The sequence below is a fragment of the Amphiprion ocellaris genome, chromosome 13 (genome assembly GCF_022539595.1).
Source record: "Amphiprion ocellaris isolate individual 3 ecotype Okinawa chromosome 13, ASM2253959v1, whole genome shotgun sequence".
In the NCBI taxonomy this organism is placed as follows: Eukaryota; Metazoa; Chordata; class Actinopteri; family Pomacentridae; genus Amphiprion; species Amphiprion ocellaris.
Genome location: NC_072778.1, coordinates 13,468,097 through 13,489,017, shown reverse-complemented (window position 1 = coordinate 13,489,017; position 20,921 = coordinate 13,468,097). Strand labels below are relative to the sequence as shown.

General features: G+C 41.8%; 1 protein-coding gene and 1 long non-coding RNA gene across 3 annotated transcripts in view; one reads left to right on the top strand and one right to left on the bottom strand.

Annotated features, from left to right (window-relative positions):
- tnmd (tenomodulin) overlaps window positions 1–20,921 on the bottom strand; it is a 64,152-nt gene that overhangs the window by 5,036 nt on the left and 38,195 nt on the right. Inside the window, exons 4-6 of one of the 2 annotated variants that reach the window (XM_035949266.2) lie at window positions 9,709–9,816; window positions 3,642–3,804; window positions 1,360–1,454 (exon numbers count right to left, since the gene is read on the bottom strand). In XM_035949266.2, the coding sequence (XP_035805159.1) occupies window positions 1,360–1,454; window positions 3,642–3,804; window positions 9,709–9,816 (366 nt within the window). The remainder of the gene's footprint in view (window positions 1–1,359; window positions 1,455–3,641; window positions 3,805–9,708; window positions 9,817–20,921) is intronic. The other variant, XM_023272672.3, reaches the window with a different exon arrangement.
- On the top strand, window positions 6,508–14,859 carry LOC129350403 (uncharacterized). Its single transcript, XR_008603802.1, has 2 exons — window positions 6,508–7,042; window positions 14,387–14,859. It is a non-coding gene; the product is annotated as an uncharacterized LOC129350403 (long non-coding RNA).

The following is a 20,921-nucleotide window of genomic DNA, read 5'->3' as shown; positions in this document are numbered from 1 at the left end:
CCACTGTCACAAGGACTCAGACGATTATTCTGCTTTATGAATGTGCGCTGTGGAGAGATGTAGCACTGAAACTCAGACTTATGAAATGCAGATGGAGTGAATGCATGTTGTTATGTGTCTGCACATGTGACAGAAGAAAGGTAGAAGGTAGAAAGAGGAACTGTGAATAGCAGACTGTGTGTCTGTGCTCGCTTGTTTTCTCACTGTGTGCATATTTACATAAGTTCTGGACGGAGAGAAATAATAATAATAAAAAAAAATAAAGCTTGGCTAACACATGTGGCATCCCACTGGCATGAGCGAGAGTTCAGACTCCCAATTACAGACTGCTGCCTGCCCTGCGCTTGGCCACAAAGGCCTTTGTTATCACTGGACCCACAAACAGCGCCTGGACGTGTTGCTGGAATGGATTGCAATGGTATGCATTACTCAGCTGATAGAGGCAGAACGTTTCAAAAGGAGAGCTGAGTTTTTCATCCCCTGGTATGTTTTAATTGCATAGCACTGCATCTCCTGCCACAGACAACGAGGGAGAAGACAGAGGAGCTGGGGGGAAATTGAAGAGTTGAGCGGGAGGTGTTTCTGGGACGGGCCTGATAAATGTCAACATTATAGGACGTCTCATTTCTCTGCGTGTCTCTCACCGTTTCTCCCAGCTCTGAGGAGCAGAGCGAGCCTGACTCATTATCCTTGAATTTAGCTTTAGTGGCTATTCACCTGTAAGTGCTGAATGTGTGTATGTGTGTGTCAGATACGCTCACACCTGTGTGTGTTCCCGGTATCTTTAGTGTGCAACCGTGGAATTTTTGTGCCAATATAAGTGCTTAATTCCTGTGTAATATACTATGCAATGTGATTTTTCCCTCATAGTCAAGGCTAATTAATCATACAGCATTGAGTGGTTTACATGCAGTACACCAAAATATGCCACTTGGCCTTTCCATTCATTTTATATGCTTTGATAATTAAAGCATTATTAATAAATGTAACTTATCTGTGCAGCAATGAGTGACCTTGAGAGAGCTCCTTTGTACAGAGCTTTCCACTGCCTCAGAAAAAAGGAAGTGAAAAAAGGCACTAACGGGTGCTGTAAGGCACAAGTTGCTGCCTTTGAAAGGCTGGATATTCCTCTCAATTAATGGAGAGACATTAAGGGAGTCTTCAATGAACTGGCCTTACTTAAACAGATATATAGAGCAATTGCTATGCCCTCTGGAGCACAAAGTCAGTTTTAACATCAATTAGTGAGCGATTTATATGCAGAGAGAGTCGAGGCAGGAGCTGGAGCTGATTGAAGTGGCTTTACTGTATCTGGGTGGTGTGGTCCCCGGGTGACGTGGCAGAGAGGGCCCCACTTACATAGTCATTTACGGGAACGTGGTCCAGGACTTCGCGGGTGAAACGCTGGCCTGTGACCTCTGCGTCAGGTGCGTCCACATTTTCATCCTCAGCATCTGAACGCACAGAGAAGAGAGGAGATGTGACAGATTTGCAACAGTTTTCTGTTGTTTGAAGCGAAATAACAAAGCTCTTAGATTCAGTACTGGCGTGCACATTCTGTTTTCCCAGTGGCTTGATGTGTCTCACTAGCATTCAAGAGAAATATCCTGGAAATTCATTCCAGGCTTTTTGGTCTTATCGTTTTAAAGATACCAACAGACAGATGCTAATTCCTTCAGCCGAGGCATCTTTATTAGAAAATCCCTAAAAGAACTAGTCTCCAGATGACCAAATTAAGAGACAGAATGTAGCAGGATACAGTTACTGTAGTACATTTGTAAGTATTTGGTCTTTACTTCAGACTGAGACTTCTGTTCCACTATTTCAGAGAGAAATATTATACTTTTTACTGCATTTATCTGATTGCTGCAGTTACTTTGAAGAACATCACACATTGCACACACTGCAAAAATCGTAATCTTAACAAGATTTTTTTTTTGTCTGCCATTATGTCCTAAAAGGCTTATTGTTCAAGGCAGGTAAAAAAAAAAACAACTCCATAATGTGGTGAGATGATAGAATTTAACTGGTTATATAAATTTTCTAGGATAAGGTGACAATTTTTCTAACTCTTTTCCTTAAAACCAGCAATGACTGACACAACACTGAAATCACCATTTAAGCTGATTTAGTGAACTGCACATCCAGGAGTTAAGGACTAATCACTTGGTGAATACTTACTCTCTTTCAACTCTGTTTCTGGCCTCTACCAACCACTGAAGGGATTTTTTGGCTCTTTAACAGCTAAATGCTCCATTATGTCCAGCTCCTACTTGTTGTCAGTTTGATGTTCAGTGCAGAGCGGTGACTAAGAGCTTTTAGATACTTTGAGAGTAGTAAGAGTGAATGAAGAGAAAAATTGTAAACCTGACACCTAAACAACCAGTTGGAATTCATTTTAAGACTCTGTAAAGTTGAGGGGAGCTGCAGATTCATTATGACAAGCAACCTCTTTCACATTGTCACTTTGCCTAACAGTTACTTTTCAGCACAATATCAATTTTAGCTGCATTAAGGTTTCCTCAGTCGTTGCTAAAATGTTCTTTTAGCAAGAAAAAGGCAGAAGCAGGTTGAACTCATTTAACTAGACTGGAAGAGTGCAGATGGCATCTAATTAATTTACCAGCTCCATCATGACCAGTTTACACATTAAAACATTAATGATAATAATCTTTTAGAGTGCACTGTAAAAAAAAACTGTAAAAAAAATAAATACAAAAAATTGGCAGCTGGGGTGCCAAAAAATACTATAAAATAACTGATAATCACCATGTTGGTAGCAATTGTTCAAAAATGAAAATGCAATTTTTTTCTTATTCTGAGTAATTTTCCTTGTTTACATTAGATCATTTTTTTTGCTATTTAATGTTGAATGAAGAGTATTTGCATATGCAAAAACAATAAGTTATAATAAAGAAAGATAGAATTCAAAGATTGATAAAAAACATATTCATTCAACATTTTGGTAGTGAAAAATTATCTCATTTAACAAATAAATCTGCATAAAATCCTTCTGATAATCATCATAAATTTTATCATTATTTACAGCATTTAACTTGAATTTAACAGTTCTAACTATAAAATCAAAATGAAATATTTATGAAGTCATGATACATTGCTTTTTAATGTCTAAAATATTTTTTTTCTAAAATAAAGAAAATTTTATGGCTATTCACAATTACATGCTTTAATTGCTATTTTACATTAGATGTGTAAATTCACTGCCTGTTTTTGTATGTTTTATTGCTATTTTTATGCATTTACATAAAAAAAGCATATGGAAAAAATCTGCAAATTAAAACAAATGATAATTATAAAACATTAAAATGTTTACAGCGTATCGTACTAATACAGCAATTTGATTTATTTTGAATGTAAGTCTTTTACTTATATGTTACTTTTACTTGTACACAGTAATTTCACATTGTGACCTTGATAATTGTACAGAAGTAAAGGATCTGTACACTCCTTCAGGCACTGACCATCGGATTTCCAAGCACACAGAGAGCAGTCCGGGCCGGCTGCTCATAAGTTTGAGAAATCATGCTGTCTCTGTGGACCTGCATGTGGCCTGTGGGGATGCCCTCCAGCAAGAGTGTTAATAGTCTGCATTTATAGGCAGAGATGCCCCCTGCTCTCACCGCTCAGGGGGGAGGGATGGATCCAGTGGATGGGCAGCTGCTGGCAAATCTCCCAGATCTTGGAGTCGAGGAGGAAGGCCGGGTTAACGATGGGCTCCTCGGCAGGAACCCACACTTGGGAGTCCTCCACCTTCAGATCCATGGCCTCAGTCTCATCCACCTGCTAGAAAACAGACACACACACACACACACACACACACACACACACACACACACACACACGTTATGTATACACGTTACAGTGCATGTCAGGGCTTTCTAAAATGTCCCCACACAAAGTACAGTCCTGCATTTGCACTCTCCTCCCCTGAGCCACACAGCGGCTCCAGCCTCGTCGTTTTATCTATCACCTTTCTGTCTGCTGAGAGGACAGCAACTTCCTGACTCCCTGACTCCCACTGCCCCGACTCCCTCCTCTTTCGCTCCCTCACCCCTTTCTCGAGCCTCCGGCATGCTCCTTCTATTATACATCATTGAAATTCACAGACAGTGATGATTTGACTTTTAAATGACTTTAGAAGTGGTCTTCATTACTCTGAGTGTGGCTGCAATATCGTTTAATGTGACAGACACAATAAAGCCTTGCATTCTCCTCCCCCCCCCCACATCTCCTCCCCATCCCCTCCCCCATCCCTCCCTCCCCTCCACCACAATGCTCTGCTTGGCACCCAGCACTATCAGTGAGCTTAATTTGTTGATACTGTAGTTCATGAGCTGTAAAGTAAACTATTATTGCTTAATGATAGGGACTACATGTCAGTGTTGTCTAATAGAGACATATGAAGGGGATTTGGTAATGCTTTCCCTAACAGTGCGGATATTTATTTTCTTCATGTATATGTAAATACACACACAAACAAACCCCTCTTCGCCATTCCCTTGTTAATTAGCAACCCAGAACAGAAAAACAGTTCGCTTGACAAATGTTTTTACAAGGTGATTTTCCTCCAGTCTAAAGCTTAATTGCACATTAGTTAAGCTTGATGTAGAATCCTGGGGCTATAGTCGGAGCAAGAATCATTTATACTGGGTCGTGCCCCCTCCCTCATGTTTGCCCCTGTCACTCTTCCTTGCATTAGAATTTCGCTTTCCACGCTGCTTCTTGTTTGTCATGGGGCGTCACTATTGTGACCTGCAGAGAAGAGTAAGAAAGAAAAAACCCAACAACAACTTAGACACGTTCTGTCACATCAAAGATTGTGTTTGGGCACGGGAGGTGTTCAGCCAAGCTTTTGACACACTTTCCCTCACTTTTAAGCTCCGGCCAGCAGACTAATGATGACTCGCAGGACTAGTATATCGGGGTGGTGGTGGTGCTATGGCAGAGGGGGTGCTCTGGCATTGAGCTGGTACGCTCACCGTGCCCGTCGCTGCAGAAATTAAAATCAAACTCAAGGAACACAAACAGCACTCTCTAATTAGACCTCTTAACCACTGAAGCCAAGTGAGTCTTCTCTGGAAAGTAAATGGAGGTCACGACACGGGGCTCACAACATGACTTCGACTTCACAGTTGAGAAACGACTCCAATAACTTGTAGGAGAGAGCGCCCGGGGGGAAGTGGTAAAGGTCAGCATTTTTAACATGGGGCAGGGATTTCTAAATGCCAGTTGACAAGCACAAAGACAACATGATTACAGTCCGCCACTTTATACACACTTTTGAAAGCCTTTTCCATTTTGCTATTGACAAATGATATATTATTAGGACACAAGCAACTTTTTATCAAGTATTGGACCTTGGGAATGATGGTAATTTGTTTTGTGCAGCTTGCTCCTGGTGTATGTATGCTTTTCGCCTACAGTGCACAACTTAATTATACACCAGTTGTGCTGTAGTTAATGAATTTACCCTCTCCTGCCACAGTGTCCCAAGGGGGGGAAACACTGTCGACATGACACATTGTTTAAAGTGGCGTTATGTTTGCCAGAGATCAACAAAGATTTTCTCACCATACCCAGGAGCTTTCACAAGCTGCACCTAACACAAGCAGGGTGTTTTTATGCAGTGTACCAGGTGGTGAATCTTAGTTGACAACCATTTTCCAGAAGCTTACAGTGAGTGTGCTGGTACCTGCTTGAGCGCACTAAACGCCCGGTCACAGCAGCATTAAAAGCAATGACATTTCATAGCAAAAATAAAACTCATCTCTTGATGATTGATTGGATTTACCGCTCGGGGCAAAGCAAATCTGTGCAAATGTTTCAGCTTTGTTCAACTCGGCTGAGTTTTGACATCCAAATTTGTGCCATTGACAAACAGAAAACTGTCTTGAGCTTCGAGGGAACAGACAACCTAAGGAGTCGCTGTCTTAACTCATTAGCTGTGTTGCACCGTGCAATTTCATTTGACCCTCCTCTGTCAGAGAATAAACTCTTGCCTAAAAGTGGAACAGTTTTTTGGAAACTTATGAGAAAAGAGCAGTGTCTTGTTAGCAACCAAGCAAGAAACTGAGCTTGAGAAATGACACCTATCTCAATCACTCTTTATTGAATTAAGTTACAATAGAAAGAATTTCAGACAGCTATTGTGTCAGAGTAGCATGAGAATGTTCCTGGCTGAGTGGTATGTTAATGGTTCGTTTACAAACTGCTGTAAGTATAAAACTCCAGTTAGCAATGCAAAATTCCATGTTTTGCAGAGACATGCTGGTGAATTTTGCTCTCTCTTGTTACTATTATTGAACAGATCCGTGTAGAAACCAAACTTTTTGTTCATGGTGCCCTTCATGGAGCTTTTGCAGATGAATGTAAGACAAAAACATCTACACTGTGTGCTGGCAGGACTTTGGTATTCACATCCTCTGCAGTGATGTTTCTCAGCACACTGTTTTTCTGTTTGCGGTTGTTGCCTGAGTGGGAGGTTTTGGGTTGCTGGGTGAGCTTTGGTCATCCATATTAAGTGGCTGTTTAATGGAGCAAACAGCATCCATTGACAATGTTAAGGGGTGCGAGGGAGGTGGATGGCGATTTCCGTGTCAGACTGGGGGAACTGGAATGAAGCTCAGGGATTACTCCCTCAGACATTTTCATAGAGAAGGCAAATTGAAAAGGGAAGAAAAAATCCTGGCAAACAATTCATGTTTGTCACCTGGTTTTCTCTCACTGGGGCTGCATTTCCTTATCAGCTGTGTGCAGTTTTTCCGCAGTTTTTTCTTTTGTTTTTCACCTCAGCTCTAAAGCCTGCCACGGCTGCTCTGAGCCCTTTTTCCCTGAAAGCCTGCGGCGGGGTTAAGCTAGGAACCATTAGTGCTTGGCTTTAACCCCTGTGAACTTCATGTGTTTCACCACCTGAGGAGGAACTTGTGCTGATCTTTTCCTGGGTCACACGTGGGCGGATTCTCACAGAAGATCAGGGGTTGCTGTCTAATGTGAGGACACGTTTTAGGGAGATTAAGCCAAGGTCAGTGTTTATTACCCAAAAATGCCCCACTGATATTTACTGTATTTTTGTTATGTAATGAAATGTTTTTGTGGTGAAATCATCCTCTTTAGCAAAATATATAGTGCTGTACCTCCTGTGGGAAAAAGAGCAATGACTAAACTGCTCCCCTTCCTAAAGATGCGAGAATCATGTTTGGCATAGGTTCTGATTGATGAATATATTGATATGTGAATAGAGTAATTATTAGCTTTCTTGCTGAGAATTAGATGAGAAGATTAGTTCCAGTGTCATGTCTGTCAACAGATAATGGCCCCATGCACAGCTGTAAGTTCATCGCAATGTGGTAATAATAGATTAGCAATTCCAGTACGCATCAGGAATGTCTAAATGCACACACATGATTGTAAATGTAATCAGAGAACATGTTTGCATTGTGACTTCCTGGAGTATTTCATTCGTCACTATGAAGTAGTCCGACAACCAATAGAAACACCAGGAAGATAGTGCCAGTGCTAGCCATTTTTATAGTCTGTATATAAGAGATGGATGGAATGTAGAAACGTCTTAACCTGCATTCTTTATAAAGACAATCAGAAGGCGACACATCTGGTTGCCTAAAAAAGTCAGTTTGCATAAAAGTCTATGAGAAAATGAGCCTGCTTCTCCTTTGATCTGCTACCTCAGAAAACATTTCCCAATTAGTTAATGGTTTCAGCATGATATTGGTTTTTTAAATTTAATTTAGAGTAAAATAGAGAATGAAGCCGGGCATGTTTAAAAGCAGGACTACCTTGGGATTGTAAGATAACTACTGTATTATGTGTCCATTAATTCTCTCCTTGCTCATTGCTTCTGCTTTCAAAAGAGCAAGATGGCCAAATGGCAAACTCAACTCTTTAAAATCGTAGCCCACAAACCAGTGGCTGACACTGTGGCCACTACATCCATTTTTATATAGTTGCTTTCTCATTTCCAGTATTTATCCTATAGCAAAGATGGTGGAGAATTAAAATTTCGAGCTCTTGACATGATAATTGTCCTTCAAACAGCAGAATCATTACAGATGACCAACCTCACAGTCCTAACATATCTTTATATATTACTTTGCAACAGTAAATATGTCTTCAACCTGAATTCTTTGTTTCATAAAAATGTGACAAAGTATCTGCAAAACTAACAGTACAGCTACAAAACATTCTGTTACAGTGTATTCAATTTGTTGTTCTACAAAATCCAGAGGAAATCTGTTTGGAACGACAATGTTAAAGTGTTTTTGTTGCCTAAGCCCAACATCAGGTGTGATACAATCCCCAGCATTGATGTCCTGCACATTGTGCACCCACTGTCCACCTTAACCACCTGCTGTGCAAAAAATATTACACATTCAAATAAGTGTCACCTGCAAATTTGATCTAGGCAACACCCACATCCCCAAATCACCCAGGCATACTTGGGATAACAAATTAGCTGACTGGTAGTGGTATATAAGGATGGTGTTTGTAGAGGACAGATTTGCAAGTTTCACTGTCTCATTATGCCGGCCTATTAGCTTGACAGTTGATTCAAAGCCCCTTGGTAAGTGTTCTTATGTGTCATCTCTTCAGGTACGGTTGTAATAGTGTTTGGCTATTCGTGGTGAGTGATTAGAACAATGTAATGTAAACCATAGCTTGCAAACACCTTTTGAATTATTATTTTATTTACTTTGAGGGCCTCATCAGCTGCTGGTATAAGCGCTCACTTCACTGGCCTTAGATGATTCACTTTGGAGCTGTGAATTAAGGCAATTAGGCTTCACAGTGCACAAAAGAAGACAGAGATGGCATGGACATATGGTGCTGCCTGGGCAATTAGTATCTGTAAACGTGGATCAGACATTATAAAGATGAGAAGAATTAAAAACAAAACAGTGTTTGTTTTTTTGGGGGGCGGGGGGTGTAACAGCTTGTGTTCTTAAAGTTAAAACTGAGATAGGGCTGACAATTGGCTTATTCTGTTTTAAAATGAAGCAGTGAGTGGGGAGTGTCAGATATTTGCCAGCTACTTCTTCTCAGCTACAATATGAAATGTAAATGAGAGTATGCTAGCAGTAGAGACATTTGAGAGAAGGATTTTCTCTTTGAACATGCGGCCCACTCAGTGAATTGCACTGTGACACTGAAAAAATGGGAATTTTGATTGACTGAATTTCTTCCATCCCTTTTGCTGAAGTTCGCGTCCAACTATAAGGATCCAAAGAAGTGAAATGAATCACTGTAAACTTGGAGAGGGAGTCTTGTGAATTTGACGAAGAAAAAAACCCATCTTTAAAAACACAGTATTTAATGGTTTACCTCTCACTCAGACCACTCCTGCACCCTTCCCCCTTTAGGCTATTTGGGTAGAGGCTTTGGATGAGATGATTATAAATTAATATTGACTCAAGATTGACAGCCAATGCCGTTTGATGTGAGCCACAAAGAGGCTATGGGTTTGTGGGTAGCTTTCTGGCAGTTTCACACGCACCACAAACCCCAGTTTATTCTTCAGTGAGAGGGGTGGAGGAGGTAGGATAAGAGGGACAGGCTGAGGATTTGTGTGGTGCTCGCAGTCCTCCACTCTGGTTATCTCACTACAATATGCATGACAGCCTCTGCAGGACTACAGAGAGTCTGAGGTACAGACGGCAGGGAGAGGAGGCATACCAGCAACTCTGTGTCCTCAGCCTCCACCTCTGCCACTGGGGGTAGTTTCTTAGTTTGGGTCCTGATGTAGCACCTCTGATGTTCGGCAAACCGGATCCCAGTGATTCCCTTTGAAAAGGAAGAAGAAATGAAGAGTTACTCAGGAATTCAGATGTATGTATCATTCATTAGCTTTCTCTGATGTGGATGTCCCATAAGAACCGGGGTGATTGTTTCAAAACGCCCAGCTTTTTGCTGATAATCAAAGCTGTTAGAAAAGTTAAAACCTAATGAGTGAGTAGAGGTGTGTTTTGATCTTTTTTTCTTTCCTTTGTCATGAATAACATTGATGACTGCTCAGCCCTTACAGCACAGCTCTTGCTGTCAAGCTGAATGAAGTAAAAAGGTGGTGGTGTTCCACCGTGGCTGTATAATACTTCATAGCCGGATATATCGCACAGGAGAGCCAAGTGACATTGTTGAGAATGAAGTGTTTTCTACAGAGAGTGCCCCCATTGAATTAGCCAGTCATAGGTCCCTGTCACTCTCTTAATCTGCGCAGTCAAGTGTGGAGTCAGTCTCTTCAGCTCCACTGATGATCCTCCACCATGTGGACTGTGGCTCTATTCAGGCTGACACACAGGGCCTCAATAGGCAAGAAAGATCTGTTAATTCTTTCTCGCTGCTATTCTATGTTAATCTAAGATATTCAGCCGGAATAAGTCTGAAAGACTTTCACTAGATCAGATTGTATCCAATTTATTTTCTGCAGAGCAGAGCTGCTCATTCAGCATACTGTATTAGAACAGACAGCAGGATCTACATCTGCCACAGCCGCTTTAAAATTGTATCAAATGAAAATTGTATGAGCGGGACCATGAAAATGGACTTGATTCAATCTAAATTTAATTACAGTAACACGGTGATTGCCATGACGTCTCCTTTGAATTGGTTAACTTGACCATGTGGGTGCTATTTCTACGTTTTCTGTGGTGCTGTCACTCTGGGAACCAGATACCAGCTGCACAAGACGTGATACAAAGTGATGGCTGTCATAATCTACCGCGTATAATTCCATCTGTGTGGAGAAAGGATGGGGCATTAATAGTCTCAAGCACAAAAGCGCAATGTTTATGCCGGCCTTTATTGTGATGTGTCTCTGTTTAATTTGAGTGTAGTGTGTTAGTGAGCTGCAGCAGAAGAGAAGAGGGCAATGTTGTGATGAGATACAATGATTACTGGGCTTGGTCAACCAGAAAATGAAGAAAGACACATTAACACAAGGATGAGAAATGGAAAACCGATGTCACTGTAACAGACAACGTTGAAATATCCACTCGGTGTATCCGTGTGCGAGACGCTCAGAATGGAGAACATGTAACTGTATGCATCAATCAGCTCAATGAGAGCTTAAGTCATGTCAGCAGGTATTAGTTTGTCGATGCCTTGATGTTACCAACCAGACTGTCTGTATTTAAGGGACGTGTCTTCCTCACGAAGTAATTTGCTACTATCTCAATATTTTTTTCTTTATATACCAAAATAATTATATGCTATCTGACCTTATTAGGGTCCGAGCACCACGAAGTGGTGCGAGGAACCTATTGAAACCCTAAGAATTATTATTATTATTATTTTTCTTCGTCCGCCGGGAAATCGGCCTTTTTGACGCCCTAAACATACACGAAAACGCATGAAAATCGCCACACACATCAGAACCGGCGAAAAATTTGATATTTTAGGGAAATGGCACGCGTGCGTGCCAAAATGACTCAATAGCGCCCCCTAGAAAATTAAGAAAATTCAGCCCCCGGACAGTGTTTGACCTAGACTTCTGAAATTCGGTACACACATGTAACTCATCAAGACGCACAAAAAAGCTTCTTGCATCATTACCCATAATGCAACAGGAAGTCGGCCATTTTGAATTATGAGTCATTTTTGGACATTTTTTGATATCTATAAACTCAAACAGCGTAATCCTGAGAGAGCTGAAATTTGGCCAGGATGTACTCCAGTCATGGGTGATCAAAAGTTATCAAAACGCTCCGCAAAAGTCTGAGGACGCGGAAATGGCGAGCCACGGAATGCGGCCATTTTGAAATATGATTCATATTTTGGACAATTTTGTCATTTTTGGACATTTCCAAAAGCTATAAACTCAAACAGCTTAACCCCGACAGAGCTCAAACTTGGCCAGGATGTACTCCCGTCATGGTTGATCAAAAGTTATCAAAACGCTCTGCAAAAGTTTGAGGGCGTGGAAATGGCGAGCCACGGAATGCAGCCATTTTGAAATATGATTCATATTTTGGACAATTTTGTCATTTTTGGACATTTTCAAAAGCTATAACCTCAAACAGCGTAACCACGAGAGAGCTCAAATTTGGTCAGGATGGACACCAGTCATGGTTGATCAAAAGTTATCAAAACGCTCCGCAAAAGTCTGAGGGCGTGGCCATAGTTACCAGCGGAATGCGGCCATTTTGAATGTCTTGCCATGAAACAGGAAGTGCTGTCTAACTAGCCTGTACATGCTCCAGTCTGCTTCAAATTATACATGTGTGATCAGAGTCCAGCCCTAATCACGTCCATAGGTTGATATACACTCACAGTCATAGCGCCACATGGCGGCCATTTTGAATTTCTCGCCATTAAACAGGAAGTGCTGTGTAACCAGACTGTACATGCTCCAATCTGCCTGAAATTTTACATGCACGATCAGAGTCCGGCCCTAATCACATCTTTGTGCCACTTGGCGGCCATTTTGGATTTCTCGCCATGAAACAGGAAGTGCTGTGTAACCAGCCTGTACATGCTCCAATCTGCCTGAAATTTTACATGCATGATCAGAGTCCGGCCCTAATCACATCTTTGTGCCACTTGGCGGCCATTTTGGATTTCTCGCCATGAAACAGGAAGTGCTGTGTAACCAGCCTGTACATGCCCCAATCTGCCTGAAATTTTACATGCATGATCAGAGTCCGGCCCTAATCACATCTTTGTGCCACTTGGCGGCCATTTTGGATTTCTCGCCATGAAACAGGAAGTGCTGTGTAACCAGCCTGTACATGCTCCAATCTGCCTGAAATTTTACATGTATGATCAGAGTCCGGCCCTAATCACATCTTTGCACCACTTGGCGGCCATTTTAGATTTCTCGCCATGAAACAGGAAGGGCTGTGTAAGTAGCCTGTACATGCTCCAGTCTGCCTGAAATTTTACATGCATGATCAGAGTCCGGCCCTAATCACATCTTTGTGCCACTTGGCGGCCATTTTGGATTTCTCGCCATGAAACAGGAAGTGCTGTGTAAGTAGCCTGTACATGCTCCAATCTGCCTGAAACTTTACTCTCTCAGTTGCAGCGCCTCCTGGTGGATATGCGTGGGCCAGTCGGGCCGCTCGGATGCGAGGACTCGTCCAACGCTGCTTGCAGTTTTTATTGGTTTAGTGGTTGGAAGTCAATAAAACATTAGCGTCAGTCAAATTGAATGCGTCAGTGGATGGAAGTGGTGGTTGCCTTGTGCTGCTCTTCACTTCACTGCAGCTCCATGGCTCCATCTGCTGGACGGACAGAAGTGCAGCAGCTGATGGCAGCTTCTTTGACCTCACGCTGCTGTCAGACCCCAGATTAGGGTTTATTTCAGATATATATAATAGAAAATAGTAATTAAAAAATAAGCTGATGTTGTATTTTTGCAGCAGTGAGTTTTACAGGGTTAAGAGCAACCAGTCAAAGGTTATTACTGAGGATTTTAAACAAAAACATTCAGGCAAACAGTTAACATCATAGGGTGCCTGACATGTTTGTTTTTTTTCCGGGTCGATACAGATTTTTTTTGTAATCAAGGAGATCAATAACCAAGATTTGGAATCACTACACATTTGCAGAAAAAATAAAGTTTTTGAACAGCACATAAAGTTAAGTTAAAATTAAAATAATCACGAGTTGCAGCCTTTGCTTATTTATGTTTTACATGCTGAAGTTGTCCTTCAGTGTTTCACTGATCAGATTGTGCTGTGGGCAGGAACAAGATCAGAGGGAGGCAGCTGCAGCAGACCCAAAGTAGTTTCACATTCATTTATCTGATCAGATTTCAGGGGGCTTTTTTTTTTTTTTTTTTTTTTTTTTTTTAAGAAATGGGACCAATAATTGAAAACATGCTAAATATCAGATGGGATCATTGGTGTCACAGGACATCTGCAGACACAGGTCAAAGATTACAAGGAGTTTATTTAACGAATGAAACTAAAACCAACACAGAAAGGATAACTAAACCAAGGTGAAAACAAAAAGGGGAAACCCGACTAATTGTAGGAGAAAGGTTCTGGTTTCAAAGTCTCTGGTCTGGCAGAGAGCGGAAGAATGAAGAACCGGGCCTTCGTGGATTAAGGTGATTGAGAACAGGTGAATCAACCCCCACACCTGTGAGAGAGATGGATGGATGGATGGATGGATGGATGGATAGATAGGTAGGGAGGTAGATGGACCATAGATAGATGGATGGATAGGTAGATTCTGCAGTGGGGAAATTTTCAGTGTGGCAGTAGCAGATAGGAAAAAAAGTAAAAAGAAAAGCAGCACTCAGTGCACAGATATAAATAGATGCTTTCTCCTTAGAGAAGAAATAGAAATGCTTGTAAAAAAAAAAATCTTGTGAAATTGCACATATTGACTTATTTACATTTTATTGCAGTTACTTCATGGGTGATCTGAACTACTGGGAGCAGGTTTGATTGAACACAGTCTGACTGCTGCAGGAAGGAAGGACCTCCTTCAAACATTGTGGGTGAAGCAGTCTGTCCCTGAAGGAGCTGCCGGTGATGGTCCTGTTTCCTGCAGGGGGTGGGAGATGTCCTCCATGATAGACAACAGCTTTGTCATCATCCTCCTGTCTAACACCAGCCCAGGACAGAGCTTGCTTTCTTAACCAGTTTCTTTAGTCTCTTCCTGTCTGCAGCCGTGATGCTGCTGCTCCAGCAGACCACTCCATACAGGATGGCTGATACCACCACACAACCATAAAAGGTCCTCAGAATTGCTCCCTGCACCCCGAAGGACCTCAGTTTCCTGAGCAGGTGAAGTCTGTTCTGACCTGTCTTACACCGTGCGTTGGTGTTCTATCTCTAGACATGTTTGAATGTCTTTATCAATAAATGGTCAAACACATGTTGAGTGTCAGTTCAGCTCTTTGTTCCACACATGTATATGTTCCTATGTGATTGGTGTCTTGCAGTCAGAGTGTAAAGAATTGAAGCTGTCAGAGGCTTTCTGTGGTGAAGAGGCTGCAGGACATCAGCTGCTCCAACAGGTGACGCCTTTGTTCTTTGGCTCCAACCAGAACCAGCAATAAATCAGCATGAGCTGCAGCTTATCCACCTCATAGAGTGTATAATAAAGAAACCAAGAGGTTTTAGTTGATAGCTGTCTCTAGTGAATGACCAGCAGTGTCTTGTTCAGGTTGTGAGGAGAAGTAAAAAGCTTACAGCAGCTGGTATTCCCAGGTAGTCTCCCATCCAAATACTAACCAGGCCCAACCCTGCTTAGCTTTGTAGATCAGATGAGACTGGGTGTATTCAGTCTCAGAAACAAACCTACAATGTAAGTTCTGTACCTCACATGATTCAAATCTCCACTCACACCTTTTATTTGTCCTTTGATTGCTCCAGTACTGATTGATGCCATCATTTAAGCCAATTTACAACAACACCTTGTAGGAAATGTGGTGCAGAGGTAAGTTCTGTGCCTCACATGTTGAAGGTCCATGGTTCAAATCCCCACTCACACTTTTTATGTGTCCTTTGGATGCTCCAGTACTAATTGCTAGCATCATTTAAGCAAAGTTAGAGCAGCATCTTGTAGGACAGGTGGTGTAGAGGTAAGTTTTTTGCCTGGCATGTTGAAGGTCCCCGGTTGAAATCCACCTTAGTACCTTTATTATCTTCACCTCCTTAATAGTTTTGTGTACCATCATTTACGAAAACTAACAGTTACACCCAGTAGGAAGGATAGTGCAGTGGTAAGTTATCTGCCTCTCATCCAGGAGGTTTTTGGTTCGAATCCAGCCCAGGGCTCTTTTGACACTTTATAAGATAAGATAAAGATAAGATAAAGTTCTTTATTTCTCCCCACTCCAGGGGAAATTTACATTGTTACAGCAGCTTTATTTACAATATATACATACTTTGGCTGTATGACAACCTCTTTCAACCATCATTACAACAAAGTCCACGAAGGACCTTGTGTGAAAGATAGCTCACACATAGGTTGTGTGTCTGTCATGTGGAGGGTCATGGTTCGAATCCCCACTGGGAACCTTGTGGAGGATGATAGTGGAGTGGAAAGGTTGTGGTCTGTGGTGTGGAGTGTCAGTGGATTGGAGTTGAAGGGTGGTTCCTGCAAAACCATGAAGTTGCCTGAAAAAGGCAAAGAGCGCAAAGAGCGCAAAGAGCGCAAAGAGCGCAAAGAGCGCAAAGAGCGCAAAGAGCGCAAAGAGCGCAAAGAGCGCAAAGAGCGCAAAGAGCGCAAAGAGCGCAAAGAGCGCAAAGAGCGCAAAGAGCGCAAAGAGCGCAAAGAGCGCAAAGAGCGCAAAGAGCGCAAAGAGCGCAAAGAGCGCAAAGAGCGCAAAGAGCGCAAAGAGCGCAAAGAGCGCAAAGAGCGCAAAGAGCGCAAAGAGCGCAAAGAGCTCTTTTTGCCACTTGGCGGCCATTTTGGATTTCTCGCCATGAAACAATTCAATTCAATTCAATTTTATTTATATAGCGCCAATTACAGTCAAATTGTCTCGAGACGCTTTACAGAACCCATATGCCTGACCCCCAGAGCAAGCCAAAAGGCGACAGTGGCAAGGAAAACACCCTTTTAACAGGGAAAAAAACCTCGAGCAGAACCCAGCTCTAATGTGGGGGGACCCATCTGCCTGCTGGCCGGGCGGGTTGAGAGGGACAGAAGAGGTAGAGAGGTAGAGATAGAGGGGTAGAGGTAGAGATAGAGGGATACAGATAGAGGGGTAGAGATAGAGAGGTGGGGGGGTGGGACACAAGGACCATAAAACACAGCCACACATCTGAAGCATCCAGCATCCAGCTCTGGGACCAGGGACACTCGGAGAAAGGACACAGAAAGAAACAGAGTGAATGTAATGCAATAATGGTATATATAGTAAATACATAGGTAGTTAGAGAAGGGCTCAGTGCATCCAGAGAGGTTCCCCAGCAGCCTAGGCCTATAGCAGCATAACTAGGGGCAAACTAAAGGGACGTCAAGAGGGGAAGTCAGTTGTGCAAATGAAAACACCAGCTCACCCCGTCAGGGTCACCCAGTCAGCCCTAACTATAAGCTTTGTCGAAAAGGAAGGTTTTAAGCCTGGTCTTAAAAATAGAGAGGGTGTCCGCCCCAGGCTGGTTACACAGGAAGTGCTGTGTAACCAGCCTGTACATGGTCCAATCTGCCTGAAACTTTACTCTGTCAGGTGCAGCGCCTCCTGGTGGATATGTGTGGGCCAGTCGGGCCGCACGCTGCTTGCAGCTTTAATTTTTTATTACATTTGGTATGGAGAATGTGACATTAAACATATGATCAGTTCTGCTGTTGGGTGTACCTGTGCTACTTTACTATGAAAAAAAAACTTGTTTACATTTTTCCAGATTGTCTTTTGTTGTTACTGGTATTCCTTCTCACAATATCTGGACATCACAGTCGATCACAGAAATCCAAGCAGGATGTTATGTTACCGTAGGCCATTCTCAGTATCATCAGTACTTTTCCAGCAGTCATGAATTTCAAAAATGGTCCAAAGAAATTTTGGATGGATGAATGCTGCAGGCGATTTTTGATGCTTCCGCTTTATTTGCTCTGAGAAGAGGAGGCACAGGAGCGTAGCACAGAAGAAAGAAAGGTTGGTGTGGGATTTTTTTTTTTTTTACAAATTCCCCTTTGACCAGCACACCCTCGTGGCCAAAGGGTAACTGAGGGAGACAGCACTGACTGCAGGAAACACTAAAAGCATAAACCAGAGAAACAGAGAAGGTTTCAGTGACATCAAGAAAAACATTTGTATGATTTACTGACTAAAATAGCTGATTTGTTTAGACAGTTGGATGAACTTGTATTGTTTTAACTCGCCAACTGTTTAATTTTTAACATTTTGATTTTGCCCTTTTGTGTTTTTAAATGTCAGAATCATATTTTTTCTCCACCTAATCATGTAAACATCTGTTATCCTGTTTGACTTTTTGTTAATTCTTGTTCCAGTATGTCGCTTGACTCACCTGACTCTTTTGTGGTTCAATCTTTAACAGTAACTTTCCAGTAACTTGTATTTATATATGTATGGTATCTATAAGGTCTCCACCAACCCTTCCACTACTAGCTGCAGCTTGAGCACACCAGCTCACCCACAACTCTGTCCAAACAAGCAAGCAAGTTGTGATAACTAAAGTAATCCAGCCATTTGAATTGGAAACCAACTCAGAAGAAGAATAATGATACAGAAAGCCTCACTCTGCAATTTACCAAGATTGATTCTTTAAACTGTGTTATGTATGAAATCCTAAAGGCCTGAATCCATGTTTTTGAGACTATCACTACAGTTTCAAAGTGGAAATACTCAGCTATGGGTTTTTCTAGCAAATAAAAACCACCATAGGGACATTCTAACAAGGTAAGAAATCTGATTTTCATATGAGTGGGTCTTGAAGACATTTCCATATCAGATTAGATGTACTGATTTCCTGGTTTTGATGAGAAAGATAATGGGTAAAAGGTGAAAATGAAGAAAAAGTGAACTAAATCCACCAAGAAACAAGACCTGTTAAGAAGACAACATTAGGATGAATATTACTTATTACAGATTGGCTGCATTCACTGGCTGCTTCTTCCAGCATCTGTGGTGATTTATGGATGTTGGCTACCTCGAACTTCAGGCTTGATGCCGTTTGAAGGCAAGAAGCTAAAAGTGATGACTGACAGCTTCTGCATTATGGACTCGAGCTGAGCCAAATCTTGCAGTACCTGTAGTGAGAGGCCGGCGGCAGTTATGTCTGAGGCTTATGTCTGTGTTGACTGATCAAGAAAGCCAGGCGGAAAACGAAAGAAAAACACTGCCCAACCGTGTTTTACATACAGTGGTGCAGTGGTTATCTTCACAGCAGGAAACTCTGGCTCCTACAGTTTCCTCTCACAGTCCAAAAATGTACTGGTCAGGCTAAGTGCAGCTCTAAAGCTGCCAGAAGATGTAATTTTGAATGTGATAGTGTTATCCTAAAGGTCTTTATTATGTGTATTAGCCTTGTGAAGCTTGCTTCTTTCCCAGTGTTTGCAAGAACTGGCTCCAGACCTCTGCAGCCCTGCTAATGATAAATGGGCATGGATAAATGGATGGATGTTGACATATATGAAGGGCAGACTATTAGAAGCATCTGCAAATATAAAATAAATATCTTTCAGTAGAAGAACAGGCTTGCAGTTGCACAATCTGGACATGTTCACATGCAGTCAGAGCTGTCCTGCTGTCCCCACAGACCCCCGGCGCTTGATGGCTTTCATGCTGACTTTCATGCTGACTTGTTGAACCCCTTAAAAAGCCAGTAGGTATGCAGTGCAGTAGGCATGGCTTGAGGGAATTACAGAGTATTCACACAGTTCTAATAATGATATAAAATCTAAAGGGATAACAAGGGAAGTTGGAAATTATCACTAAATTGTCAGAAAAAATATAATGTAAAAAATTATTGAAAGAGTTATCCACATCAAATTTACATGTAAATGCCAGCCAGCATGGAAACCAGTTCTTTGTTCTATAAAGGCGCGATCATTGCCTTAGTTTTGTCCCTACATGTAGTCAAGGAAATTTTTCAACTCCGGCACCCCGAGTTTTACATTGTCTCATGAAACTGTGTTTCAAGCCGAGGAAAGAAATGACAAATCATGCACAAAGGACAGATGATAGAAATGCAGCACCAGAGGGTATATTTGTTTTTAATGTGAAGGTTATTTTCGAGATTTTCTTCTAACAATGAAAAAACGAAACCAAAACTTAAATATCAGCGTCCTGAATCCATGTGGATTTTATGAAAGGTTTTCCTTTGGTGTGCAGTTAAAATGTACCCACTAATGTGTGCTGTATCTCCGAAATACTGTTCAGAAATTTGGACAATTTAATGAAATGTGCTTTTGTTCCATTGTTCAATTTGTTTTAACATGAAAATGACTCTGGTAATTCTCTGTCAGGGTGTTGTGTTCTCTCTCCTGTTAAAAAGAGTCTGGGGTCCACTGTCCTGGCGGCATAATCCCTTCATTTTCCGTTCCTCACACAGCCCTCGGGCTTGATGGAGATTGTTTTTAAGGTGGCTTTGGTCTGTATAATAACATGTGACATTCCCCCTTTTCTTTTTTCTCCATTAAACAAAGTAGGTTCTAACATTAGCAGACAAGCTTTGCCTTTGAACAATCCATTGTAAGTTTTGTCTTTTTTTTGAGTTTCCTTTGTTGTCACAATGAGGTTTGAATTACTCTGCTCACTCGCTTGTTACTCAGTCTTCCATGGTGGAGCAGTGAATCAAGCAAAACTCCTAAGGGGATGTGCTTCACTAACAGGAAGTGGAACAAGCAACAGGCGCATGTGTTTATAAGTGCGGCTATATGGGACACACACTGGGCTTTGTGAGGGAGAGAGAAGGAAACAGGCAGACTGATTGCAGAGGTTTAATGTCTTCTGGTGCTGTGCTGGTTTCCATCATATAGCCATTTTTCGGTTCACTCAGACCATTGTAACAAAAACAATAACCGCTCAGTGTAGGTTTTTGTTCGGGATGCGGTGTATCCTGTAACGTTCAGCCTCACAACCCAACATTTCACAGTAAATAATGGTGCGAGAGTACGAGCATTCATTACCCAGTCAAGCAGCACACTCCCTTCTCCGTGGTGCAGCATGTGTAACCTCCTGCACACTCGAGCAGGATTTAGGAATGAAAGGTAAGTTAATGAGTTCTGCTGCAGACGAATTGCAGTTGGAAAAGGTGTGAGGAACAAATAGAGACTGGCTTCTTAATGGTGTTTGTCTCTGTACTGCAAAGAAGTTGCTGTATAGAATAAGTAGGGGGGGAAGGCATTTATTTTTTAATTTTGTGAGCCTGATTCATCTCTTTGGGCTGCTGAGTGCACTCGACCACTATGTGTCCTGCTACTTTAGTATTAATTACTGGTTTTATGTGTATGTCTGGTATTTTAAA